At 35.5% G+C, this 13,505-nt stretch overlaps 1 protein-coding gene across 1 annotated transcript; it reads right to left on the bottom strand.

The window, feature by feature from the left end:
- Positions 1-231: 231 nt before the first annotated feature.
- Positions 232-12,351, bottom strand: Cpr50Cb (Cuticular protein 50Cb). The gene is made up of 5 exons (XM_068289566.1): positions 12,185-12,351; positions 11,928-12,046; positions 1,732-1,848; positions 641-733; positions 232-582 (listed from the first exon to the last, which is right to left on the bottom strand). The coding sequence occupies exons 2-5, from the start codon at positions 11,955-11,957 to the stop codon at positions 292-294; spliced, it is 531 nt and encodes a 176-aa protein (XP_068145667.1). The 5' UTR covers positions 11,958-12,046; positions 12,185-12,351; the 3' UTR covers positions 232-291.
- Positions 12,352-13,505: the final 1,154 nt, after the last annotated feature.

Below are 13,505 nucleotides of genomic sequence, written 5' to 3'. Positions count from 1 at the left end.
TCATCTACGCCTGCGTTGACATATGCAGCATCTGCGCAAAGTCATTGTTTACCTCTCTAAAAGCCCTACAGGTGTTTGTTTACCTGAACTGGCGGCTGCGCATTGCCCTTGTTGACACTTTGCATTTGACAGCTGCCATCACAGCTGATAGCAACAGCTGATATATTCTGACAGCTAAGCTTGCCAAAAGAGCTTTTCCCTTTAACTGTCCTTATAGACCGCTAGATGTCGTTCTAAGTTTTTAGCAATAATATTTATTGTCCATAAAATATACAACTCATAATCTCATTTTTAATATTTATAACCACCGGCACCACCACCACCGCCGCCTCCGCGTTGACCGGGCACTGGTCCCTGTGGATACTGAGCCTCTCCCTCGTAGCTAACATCCGCATGGTATCCCGTCTTCCAGTCGGCCGTATAGCGTACAACTTGAGTGCGTCCATCGGGCAGTTGGACGCGATATTCTCCAGTTACCACATCGCCATCACTGGAGGCCTTGTGGGCATAATCGTTGGCCGTTTCAGCATCTTGAACGGCATATTGAAAGTCAAAGGGCATGCCAGGCATATGAACATGATCCTGAAAAGAAAAAGAGAGATTAAATGGTCTTCTTTTTGGGGTAAACTATAGAACTTACTTCTCCTGGCTGTCCGGGAATTGGCCGTGTTGGTGGTGCTGGCGGACGTGGTCCAGGTCCTCCGGGTGTGGGTCTGCCGGGTTGACTTGGCTTCTGTAGATTGAAAGATACCATTAGTAATGTTCGTCAAAGTTTATTTGGCTTAAAGTGGTTCTATCTTTCGATCATAAATGATTTTCTTAATAACATCAGTTGCTTTTCATTTTAAAACTGACATATTCTCCGCTCTTTCATATTTCTTAGCAACTTGGGGATCTAAAACTTTGGAAATCTAATATTCTTAACAAAATTGCATTCCATTTAAAAACAAGAGAAGCATCTGTTGGGAAATGATGCTTTACCTAATCCTAAGTATATATGTATTCCGTACAGTTCGAGTTTTCCGAAAAAACACTATTCTAACCAGCTAAGGGTTATAAATTGATATTGTTCCCATTCTGTTTAAAGACATTTCCATAAAGATGAAACTAATTTCAAATAGTTACTTGCTCTAAATAGACTCCAAAACTAAAGAAATTTTCTACCATTGTTTGGAGAATTTTATGCAATCGGCTCTGAAAAATTGGTGCTAATTCAGATAGCTTTTACTTTGGCTTGAATTTGACACAATGGTTGTTGCCTGCACCCACCCTTTCGAAAATTAAAACAAGAAAAAAAAACACAAAACCTTTTGCCCAACTGACAAATGCAACATAATTTAGGTCGTTGTCTGTCCGTTTGTCTCTTTTTTGGTTTGGCTAGACTGGTCGCTGTGTGGTTTCATCAAAAGGTGATGCCGGCATGACGCGGTTTATTTTGCCTGTTGCCTGACTGACTAGCTGGCTGGCTGGCTGGCCGACAGCCTGCCTCTTGGCTGGTTGAAATCTTTTACAGATTGGCAACCGCACTGGCATTGGCAGCGGCGGCAGCGGCAGTGGCAGCGTCAACTTGACTGATGAATGTGGCGACAAGCTTTTTGTTTGGCTGGCTGCTTGGTTGGTTAAGAGGCTTAAAAGTCGAGTGAAGGGCCAGCTCGCGCAACTCTTCGACTCGATGAGTAAAAATGATGACCATAATTAGTTGATGACTTAAATTCAATTTTTGCGACTCACAAATGGTTTATTCGGCTCAGGGTAATCGTAGCCGTTCTTTGTGGGCGGCAAATACGCATTCGACCCGGGGGCAATTTGGGCGTAAACATAGGCAAAGATGGCAGCAAGTGATAAACTCTGAAAAGAAAACACAAAAAAAGAGTTGTTAAATGTTTTAAGTGCACTAAAAACTAAAAGGTTAAATTAAGCAAACTAAACTATAAAAAAAAGTGAACGGTTGCAAATAGAAATATGTTTAGTTTAGAAGCCAGATAAGATCGCATTTGACATTCAGCTTTTGCTCTGGGGCAGGTGCAAGAGAAGATGCAATTGGCACTGCCTGTTGGCAATTTGCTTCACAACTTAGAATGTGCCCAAGAGGCGTTTTGGAAAAGGGCAAAGCACCAGAAATGGCGAAGGTAAACTCAAAGCTGACACAAAAGTGTTCATATTTAGACATGGCTAATTGACAGACAGAAGTCCACAATATTTAACATTCAGCAGCCAACAGCCAAGATGGATGCCAACTGGTCAACATCGTTTTTAGCCACATCTCTCTCACATACATACATACACACATAAAGCGCCGTCAGCTTCTGTCTGTCAGTTGTCTGTCGTTGTTTCAATTTGCATTGTGGCAAACAGTAAACGGCAAATGCAACTTCATCTGACAGATTGCGGAAATGTTTAATTATAGAATATAATTTTTTCTGTTTTTCAGTTGTTTTTTTTTTTGTTTTTGTATGTTTTGTATGCTGATCTATTGATCATCGTTAACTCATCGCCACTGATGCCTTACATTGTTTGTTGATGAGTTTCTCAGCACACACGCACACACACACATGCTTCTCATATGCATATGTCTACAAACATATATTTAAATACTATAATTAACTTTAGATGAGAATTTTGTTTAATAGTCAAGGAGAGCTGCATTTTTATTGCCTTTTGTTGTGTGGAATAGTTCAAAATTATAATCAAAGTTTTTTCTAAGGGTATGATCTTTCGATGATGTTTTTCTTTTTCTTTCTAAATGTGGTTAGTTTCGGTTGCTTAATGTCTATTAGTAAGATACTAGATTAATCTACTCTATTAGGTTTTCATTGAGCTAAAATTTGAGATACTTCTTTAATAAGAAGGATAAGGAAGGCATATTCATATAATTTGCTTACTTTTTGAATTTATTCAGTTTTGCAGTTCCCTAAAGTATGCTACAAAGTTTGTCATCAAAGAGGCCCCTTTAAAAATGCTTTCTGTTATTTAATACCAAACGAAAGTAATTAAACTTCAACTTTAATTTCATAAAGAGTATCTAAAAGTCGATGCTTACCATTTGTTTAAGGGTTTGTTTTTTGTTTGGTTTTGCTGTTATTTAATTAAAATTAATTAAATCAAACAAATTTCCACAATTACCTTAACAAACAGGGTGGTCCTAACCTTCGAGACTACAAATAAAATCACCGTTAAATGCATTCAACTTGTCAGTAACAGTAATTTTGCATGTAAAACAAATGCAATTACCGTTAGCATTGCGAACGGGCCAAACGAGCAAAAAGCCCAAAATCTGTTTTTGTTTCTTTCTTAGTTTCCATTGACTCGAAAAATAAAATAAAATAACAGCAAATGATTTTCGTGTAAATTAAATCAAAAAAAGAGCCGAAAACTAAAAATAAATTGCCTTAGCTTGCCGACAGATTGAGATAAAGTTGCAAGTTGAAAGATTGAGACAGGGCAGTTAAAAAACAGAAATAGATGGAGATATAGATGCAAATGCAGATGCTAAGACGGCGACAAAAGGCAGATAAAATGACAGTGGGGCTCATTTGTTTCAAAATGGGTTAAATTTTGGAAACTAAAGAACTTTATTCATAGTACTAAAAACTCTGGATGTAAATTTGTTGGATCTCTCCAAAGACTCAATCTTCTTTGAACAAAATTTATGCATTCTTATTAAGAGTTAATATAAATATATCGAACAATTATAAATTTATATCGGATATTTGTCACCAATTATGATCTTAATTACTTTTAAATGCAATAGGTAGCCAAATATCAGTATAAACCTGATGAGGTCAGATGTCTTACAAATAAATCTGCCTTATCATTTACTATATTTGACTACAAAAGATTTTTCAATACGAATGACTTTTATCAGTATTTATGCAAAATTAAATAAATACAATTTTTAAATAAAATCTTAAAATGTTTGACTTTTAAAAATAGTAATTAATTCTATAATTCTTTTCCAAAATACCAAATTCAATCTTAAAAAAATGTAGAAAATATAAATAATAGGCCAATAGTTCTTACTAAAGATATTCCAAGGTTCGTGTCTTGACTAAATTTCCCTTCATGACCTTGCGGTGTGTGCTTGTGTCTTGGCTAATTTTCAAGTTTTGTGGTCTTGTTCTCATTTGTAATTTGTTTTTTCGGTTTTTTTGTATAATTCTTATTTATCATTCTTATTGAAGGCCCTTAAATGTGACCTTGTGGTTTTTGTGGTAACTCATTGTTAATTTTATTTACAACATTTCTTACTCGTAAACCAAAAGCATTAGAATTTTCCTCAAGTTCATATGGGCTCATACATATTTATGTTGTGAGTCGACTCACATATACATACATACATACATATGTGCATATGTTGCTTGCATTGAGGCACTATTAATCGCTTGCATAATCTAATAAATAACGATGTATTATATAATTGTTTGATTACTATTAAGCTGTACACATTTTGTTTAATTAATTTGATTAAATCAACACAAGCATTGTTGTAAATACTTGCATTTATTTATTAATCACGGCAAACAAAAGAGATACAAAAAAAAACAGAAACACAAAAATGTTTAAAAAAATTTCTATAATGTTTCACATTTTATGTTTTTCACATTCATTTCGATAATTTTTTTCTCTTTTGCTATTTGCAGAGCTATTTTTCTGCCTGTGGCACGCCCACTTTGCCACAGTCAACAACATCAAGTTGAAGGTCGTTAAACGGGCAGAAAAAAAAAAATTTAAAGCAAAAAAAAAAGTTAAAGTTAAAGTGGGGGAAAAAACAATTGAGAATTGTTGAAATTAATTACACTTGAAGAGCGCCGCAATAGCATACAGACAGGTAGACAGACAGACAGACAGGTGATAATGATGATAATGATTTAACTTTACACTACTTTGGGCACTCAATGTACCATAAAGTTGATATTTTTCAGGTAAATTATTTTAAGCCTATTTTTTTGTATGTTGAAATCATTTTACTTATGAATTTTATTTCGAGTCATTAGATCCTAAGAATGATGGATTGGCAAGCTCAGATAAGTACTTCCTTTAGATAGATAGTTAATGGCTAGATTATTACGATACTTTAATAGTTCGAGTTGAATAGATACATCAATGGAGGGATAGCCGGGAATGAATATTTGGATAGACAAATTAATAGATAAATACTTGTTATAAGATGCAACTGATTCATAGATTCCTTGTTTATTTAGATACTTAGTTTAATCGATTCGTAAGAGGCAAAGATATGAAGTCATAGGCTTTTCTTTAGGTCAATTCAAACCAATCTTAAATAAAAATAGTAAAATTTTGAATGAAAAAATCAATTAATTAAGCTCAAAATTGTTTTAACTATTTAGTAATTAATAATTGTTGAACGCGTAGTACAGATGTTTTTTTATTTGTATGTTAATTATTGTTTTTATTGTTATAGTTTATTGTATATACATTTTTATTGTCTGCAATTTTCCATTGACTTAATGTTTTTATAGTTTTATTTTTTTTTATTGCACATTCAATTTGCACTTCTCTTATGAATATGCTGGCCTGAGGATTTTGGATTTTGTCTAAGGTTTTGCCCCCTGTCTCGTTCCCACTCTATGCCCACATCAAGCGACAATCACGATCCAGTTTAAGATCACTGGGGGAACTTGCAAGAATTTATGACAATTGCATTTTGAATGGCTTGCAAGTTAAATGGCAAAGTGCAGATTGAAGATTTATGGTGTGATTCGATATAAAATAGTATTATTTAATCAATATATAATTGGTCACATTTAACAAACTTATACTACATCTAGACATTTCCCTCTAGATGTTGGGTATTAAGTCATCAGTAGAGTGGTATGAGGATGAGGATGAGGTGCTTGGTGGTAGAGGGCATGACATGGAAGCGGCACCTAAGACAGCATTCTCCAACGCCCACATGGAGTAGGAGATGAAGCCGAAGATTTCTATGGCGATGATGACTCTTAACGAGGTTTGGCTACCTACTTAATTTATGGAATTTGTATTGAGTTTTTTTTGTCTTTTTTGTTGTATTGTAGTTGCAGCTGTTTCCCAGCAGCAAATTACCAAAGTTGGTCTACAAAATATAAAAAGTCCCCTACATAGATGTTAGATTAACATGCAACATGCAACTTGCAACACCAACATACACAAGTACATATACTAGCACACATAGCAAAGTTGAATGCAAGTGTTTCAGTAGAACAACAAACATTTGTCTGACCTTTTCATCGTTGCATGATGTTGTTGCTATTGCTCTGGCTCTGGCTGTGGCTGTTGTTGGTTTTTCCTCACTTTGGGGCATTGAAATGCAAATTTGGCAAAAATAAAAGTTAATGGGGCATGTGAATGGCAGCAAAAAAGAGTAAAGAGAGAGAGAGAGAGCGAGAGCAAAATAAACCGCAATGCTTTGGGAAATGACTTTTATTGTTGCACTCAGTTTGTTGTTTAAGTCTTTTGTTACCACATCTACCCGCATATAAATGTATTTACCTACATATATATCTATGTATATATGTCACGTGCCTATAGGCAAAAATCAATCCAAGCAAGGACAATGCCAGAGATCAATAGGCTAAATCGTTCATTTAAGTCACGATCTAAACAATTGTTTGCCCATAAAAACATATAAATAAACTAACTAAAAACTCCAAGTTAAAGTCAAGTTCTATATATGTAGTTAGGATACATCTTTTAGCCGTTCTCCACACCACATTAACCCTATTTAACCTGCAAAGAAAATGCTATATGCAACGCCACATAAAACTGCTCATAAATTTTTGTTTGCCGCCAACTGACAGCAACTGGCATAAAGATATTAACCTTTTCGGGCAAATAAGCCAAAAAATTAACTAAATTATATGTTACCAAAATCATTTGGCCTGGCCATCAAGACTATACTTAGTTATTTTTTTCGACTTCAAGTAGTTGAAAAAATTTGTAAATTTGCTGTTTAAAGTGATATAAAAAAGAAACAAATTGGTTGGGTGGGTGCTGCAATGATGAAAATAGATATAGAATATAAAAATTTGTAAAATTGGGAGACAAAAAATATATATGTATACAAAGGGATCATTACCTAAAGAAACGAGGTTTGTGGCTGTGAATCTCGCGATTATTCTTAAGATGAACACCATAACTCATTGTTGTATCATCTTAACAACCTTTTCATAGAAGTTTTTTAAGAACTATTTATTCCTTCATACTCATAAACCTTAAGAATGATAAGTAAGATAAAACTGTATGAATATGATGAGGGTTTATTAAAAGAAATAACAGGTTTGTTCATAGCCAAAGGTTTTCACTTGGGTCTAACTTAAAACAAAGCTTTATGACTTTAATAGATAGAGAAGAAAAGAGTTTGATCATAATATATCAAATCACTTTAAACCTCTAAAGAACCTCAAATTAAGTAACCATTGAAGAGCTATTTAAGGATAAAATATAATCCTATGGAGACAAAGTAAATGAAACTTAAGTGGAAGTAATCTTTTTACCACTTTTAATTACCTAAATTTTCTTAACAATATTGGGTTTTTGTTTTAGAAATGATCAAAGTTTTGTACAAACTTTAAACTGCCAAAACTAGTAAATTTTAAAAATACTTGAAACCAAAGATAGCATTGGACTAATTTTCATACCAGATGCTACCCCAAAATTAAAAGTGTAAAAATCTGATAACTAAAAGTACTAAAAAAGAAATTTGCCTACAAAGGCAAATAGAAAAGAAATGCCAAAGCAAAAAGGAATGCCAGATGTTTTTGTAATCAGCTAAAAATTTCGATTTAATTAGATTACCACACACAGAGCAGCAGTGACTGAGGGTAGAGAGGTTGGGGGAAGGAGAAGCGACCATCTTTTACTTGGCTTGCTGCTGCTGCTGCACTTGCTCAAGCGTCATTAAATTTTGTTGGATTCTTTTTTTTTTTTTTTTTGGGTGTAATTTTTTGTTTGCAATTGCAACAAAGACAATAAAAACCGCATATAACAATTGCAAAAATGTTTTGTGCCTCAAACCACAAAGATTGCATTGCCACATGTGATTTTTTGTTGTTGTTTGGACTTGCTACTTTTGGTAGATTGCAGATTGAGAATGAGTTGGATGATGGTTTTGACCCCCAAGCTCAATTACCTCTGTGCAAAAGGCATCATCAAAATGAAATCTGGCAAATCATTTCAATTAAAATCGAATTTGTAATGCAACAAGAATCGAAAATTATGGAAAAATGATAGGCACGTCATGCGACTGAAAACGAATATCAAATGCTCTTTTAGAAAGATTTGAAAAGTTGTGATTGCCAGATAATTGATTTCTCCGAGAGGCTGCAAACTGAAAGTAAACTGTTTTCTTCTCTTGCCGGGGTAGATACCCTCACATTGCATTTTGGGCGCACGATTGGGCAATCCGTTCACACTTGAATCGTCAGAGCTGTGTAGAGAGTGGGAGACGAGGTATGGGCCAAAAGACCGAACATCGTAATCAGGCATCTCTAATCAAAAAAGCCCGGCATGCGATTCAACCGCTGCAGCGGTTCGATTCTGGTTGGATTCGTTCTGTGAAAATTACATAAATTTAGCATTTGCAATTGCCGTAGAAGCAGGCAAACGGAAGTCATGCAGCAGTCATCCAGGCAGCCAGTCATCTATCCATACATCCAGCCAGTCACCCAGTCACCCATCGAGGCAACATTGTCTGACGAATCATCAGTCAAATATCAAAGTGTGCATATTTTATGTTTGTCATTTGAAATTCAAAAATTCAAAAGCGTGCCGAACTGCATTTTACCATATTTTTGGATGATTCTTCTTATACCCTTTTTGCTAAACAACAAAAAAAAAAGGTCACATTCAGTTAGCTCAATGATTGCCTGGAGAACTAGCCTTCATTTATGAGGGAGCCTCACAGCACTTGAGCTCATTTGCAGAAAGTGCAATAGAGATCGAATTCTATTATCACCAGAGTCATGTTTGGTTATTTCATTGTGTTTTGAAAACTATCTAGGGATCAGAACAAACCACTTATCCAAATTATTGACTTAAATGAACTATAATGTGTCATAAGGTAAGCGATTCCTTTAAGAACTAATACCTTATTCTAGCCAGACTAAAGAGTTTCTCAAACAAGAGAGAGTATTCAAAACTTCAACATAAAGATATCTCCTTTTGGAGTTTTGTGGCACTTTTTTTCGCGTGCGAAAATGAGCAGCTGAAATCATTAATATGCGATGGAGTTTGGCTTGGTTTGTCCTGACTGTAAAATTAACATGTAAAACATGCTCAGTGTCTGTGAGGCCGAGTTTTTGCCTTCGACTGTGTCTCTCTCTTTGTGACTCCCAAGTGGGAGGCAAGTGGCCGGCGGAGTTTTTTTCTTGTGTGCTCTGACTTTTTGTTTTGCGTGTTCCCTAGGGCAGGCGTAGTCTGCTTTTCGGGGCGTGTCTAGTATGCTAGCTGACCCCTTCAACTTGCCTCTAGCCTACATCCTTCAACAGTCCAACAGAGAGAGAGAAAGAGAGAAAAAAAGAAGTCAAAAAGTTACAAGCGGCAAATTACACGCGTCTGGCTCACCTCCTTCTTTTTGGCTCGTACTCCTCTTTAGATGGATTCTTCATTGCTGTCTGGCTGCTACCTTTTGGCAGTTATCTGCTTGGTAGACCAGACCAGCAGCAACCAACAACAACAACACAAAAAGGAGGAAATCTATATATTTTCATACATATGTATGTATAGAGAGCCAGACGTTCAGAAGAGGAGTCAAAGTCTGCATAGTGTCGCACCAACAATTTAGCACGCCTTTTTTTTGAGTTTTTTATATTTTATCTTTGAACCAACAACAAGGACGTTATAGGTTAAGTCTGTTTTATTTGTAGTCTGCTTTAGGGCGTCATTCCCTTTCATATGAGCTTCAAGCTTTAAGCATTTAACTTAAAACGGAAGTGAAAATTCCATCTTTCTTTGTATTTGATTTTACTTTATTTTGATTTCTTTGCAAAATCCAAAAGTTGACATCAACTATAATTTAGCTAACCTAAGCCTACATAAATCAGTTTAGCTAGATTTAGTAACAAATCCATATGAGTTTTATGTCCTACGAGAGGGTATGTTGATTTTGGAAAAGAGTTTGTAACTAATGGAAGGCAAAAGTGAGGCAAGGCTGAGACTCCATGGACGAAATCTGCAAGTGTCTTTATACTTCGTTGCCCTTCAGTAAACTTTCGAGGGTTTGTTTGCTTTGTTTTTTTTAGGCCAACCAACAAGTTAATCTTGTTATATGACAAGATTTCGTTTCCATGTTGAATACATCATATATAAAAAAACAACAAAAAATTTGTGTAACAAAGTCAAAGCCACTAAAAATAATGTTGGTCATGGAGAGGGAGGCAGGCAGGCAGGCAGGAAAGGAAAAACTCTTCATAAACTTAAGAGAGTTTCGAGTGCCTAGGCAAATACACAAAGTTGCTTCGATTTGTATATCTTTTTGGCTTCTTTTTTTCGTTTTTGTCTTTTGGTACTTTAGTTTATGTTTCTTCTGTTTTTGGCAACACTTGTCGATAACGATTGCATAACTTGGCTAACTGAAGTGGCGAAGGGGAAAGAAAGTCAAACGCAAATCGAACAAATTGCAAATAATCAGAGACACTTAAGTGTGTGTGCGTAATATATGTGACACACACACGCACTCGCTTACACACACGTATGAGCTTGGCAACATCTGCTAGTTCAGAGTGCGAATGATGACGGGAGAGGGGAGCAGTTGCTGGGGACGCAGTAAAAATACGCCCAAATAAGTAGCAATAATATTTGATTATTTCAACAAATGCCCATACTGAGAGTAGAAGAAGAGGAAATCAGGGGAGTGGGTTCGGGGCCGTCCTGCCAGCTTAGCTAAGCAGAATCCTACATTTAGCGCGTGTTGGCAATTTTTTTCTTGGCCCCACGAAAGCCTGCTTTTAGGCGCTCCTAAGTGAGGTAAATTGGTTTTCGGTTAGTATATTAGGTAGTAGTAGGCCCTAGAACCCTCTGGCCATGATAAAACCTTTTTCTATTCCGGAAAATAAATGTGCAAATTGCCAAAGATTTATATAAACAGCAGCATTACGTTTGGAATAAATTTTGGACTTGAATGCTTGAAAAAGTTGCCACAAATAACGAGATGGCTTAAACAAAGACCTAGTCCTGGTAGTAAAGTGAAATTAGCCAAAAACAATTGCCAACAAAAGCAAAAAATAAATGACAATAAATTGCATTTAATATATTTTTCAATTCAAACTAGATTAGGTTGCTCTATCTTGGTAATTTCTATCTATTACCTTTGCATAAGAAATTGTAGCTTAAGATAATTGTATTTATTCCTTAGGCGAATATATTTATTGTGTTTCGTTTTTCCAGTTTTTTTTTTTAGAGTTTTATTCTATAAATTTTTAAAACTTCTTTTTAAGGGTAAATCTGTAATTTACTGTTAAGTTTTAAAATGGTTTGAAAAAAACTGAAATTTTATCATACAATTTGAAATCAAATTTGATATTTCCAATTATAATATTTTATAAAATAGAAATTTGCATTGACAACTTTAAGTGTTCAATCCGAAAATACTAATTTTCTAAAAGCCTTTTTATTCCAAGGACTTTCAAAGGACTTTCAGAAAATTACACTTTTAACTTAGTTTTTTATAATTTCCTCAGAATCTCTGTATTTCTCTGTATTTCTGAGGAAATTATAAAAAACTAAGTTAACAAATTATTAAATCTTAAAAACATTTCATTCATACTCATTTTGCTCCTTTAAGCTTTTCATACAAACATAATAAATGTTTCTCTTTATGTTTCAATATTTTTTTTTTTTTTGTTTGACAAATTGTTTAACAATCTGCAATATTAGCACTTTATGAATTTGGCACAAATTTTTTTTATTGAATTAACTTGATAAATACTTACAAGTAAGACGAATGATTTGAAGGACATCATTTTGTTGGTTGTTGTTGTTGCTGTCTTTGAACGAATAAAATGGCAATAATTCGATGCCAATTTTGGCAGTGATTTTGTTTTTGTTTATTCTAAATGATGAGAAATTGAATTATGATAAAGTGATTATTGATTGAACACTTTTGTTTGTTTGTTTGTTTGTTTTTTTTTTTATTGATTGCACACACTTGATAAAATCCGTTTAAACAATGTCCTTTGGCCACACTCACTTTCAATAGCCTTTAGCTAGCCACAGCGGGATGAGTGGGGGGTGGTTTGGGGTTTTGGGATAAAGGGTATCGAGAATTGAAATTACTTGGAAAATGTTACTAATAGAAGATAGATTACTCTATTGCCAACCGCACGAAGTACACGAACGTTTTGAATTAGGTTAGACAATGGAGATGCGCTTGCTTTTTATAATCGAACCGCCACTCGGTTCGCCAGATTGTAGTCTCTCGTCGCAGCGTCTCTGCTGGCTTCGCGTTGCCAACTAGCAACAACAACAACTGCACCTCAAAATACAACAACAGAAAGGTAACGAAAAAGTTGTTTCAACAATTGAGATTGGAGGCAAGTTTGGTCGGCTGGTGTTGATGTACATACATTCTCGTTGCTATGGTTGAACTTCTAGATCATCTTCCTCTCATGGTGACTCTCAAACTCACCTGCTCTCTGCCAGAATGACTCAACAATTGAGGTAAAAGAGCAAAAAGCAACAAGTTGAGAGAAGGAGAGATATAACTATCTCAAGAGAGAGAGACAGAGAGAGAGAGATAAAGTGTTGAAGTGAAAAATGTGGCAACAATAGTTAGTTGATCATCATCATCTCCATCATCATCATCATCATCACGATAATCATGATGAACAAGTGGAGAAAAAAATGAAACTAAATAATAATGAACATTTGGCGGATGTATGTATAACAAGTTAAGTTAGACGCCCCAAAATGACTTCATTAAAGATTTGATATTTAAGTTTTTATTATTATTTCGGCCAGCCGGTGGTAGAGGGTTGGCCGAGGAGGAGAAGTGGCCCCAGATGGTTCTCTTCCCTCCTTTAGGCACTGCAGTTGTGGCAAAAACAAAATGTCACTGGGAATGTCAGATTTTTTCTGCTTGCCCTTTGAGAAAGCCAACAAGAACGACTTTTCGAGAGAGCAGAACGTGATGCGGCTGCCACTGGTGAAACTCCTTCAGCTCCAGCTCCAGCTCTCGATTTAGTTCCATCTTCAAGTGAAAATTGCTAACGTGTTTCCCCTTCTGGATCACCTCTCTACTCTCTCTCTCTCTCTCTTTGTCTCTCGCTTCCTTTCTGCAGTGTCAAAATTCAATCTATGACGTGAGGCTCATGCTAAAAATCATAACTTATATCTATTGGCTTTTGGCTTCAGATACTCTCGAACGTGTGCAACGTGTCTTGAGGCAAACAACCATCGAAGCCATCAACAGCAAAACCCATCCCCAATTCTCCCAACCTACTTGAACATTTCAAGCCTCAACCTCTTCCTTCCGTCATGCGAAAAAATTACCAATTAACCTTGAGAGAGTT

Source organism: Drosophila tropicalis, unplaced genomic scaffold (genome assembly GCF_018151085.1).
Source record: "Drosophila tropicalis isolate 14030-0801.00 unplaced genomic scaffold, ASM1815108v1 contig_593, whole genome shotgun sequence".
Lineage (NCBI taxonomy): Eukaryota > Metazoa > Arthropoda > Insecta > Diptera > Drosophilidae > Drosophila > Drosophila tropicalis.
This window is presented reverse-complemented; position numbering and strand designations above follow the sequence as displayed.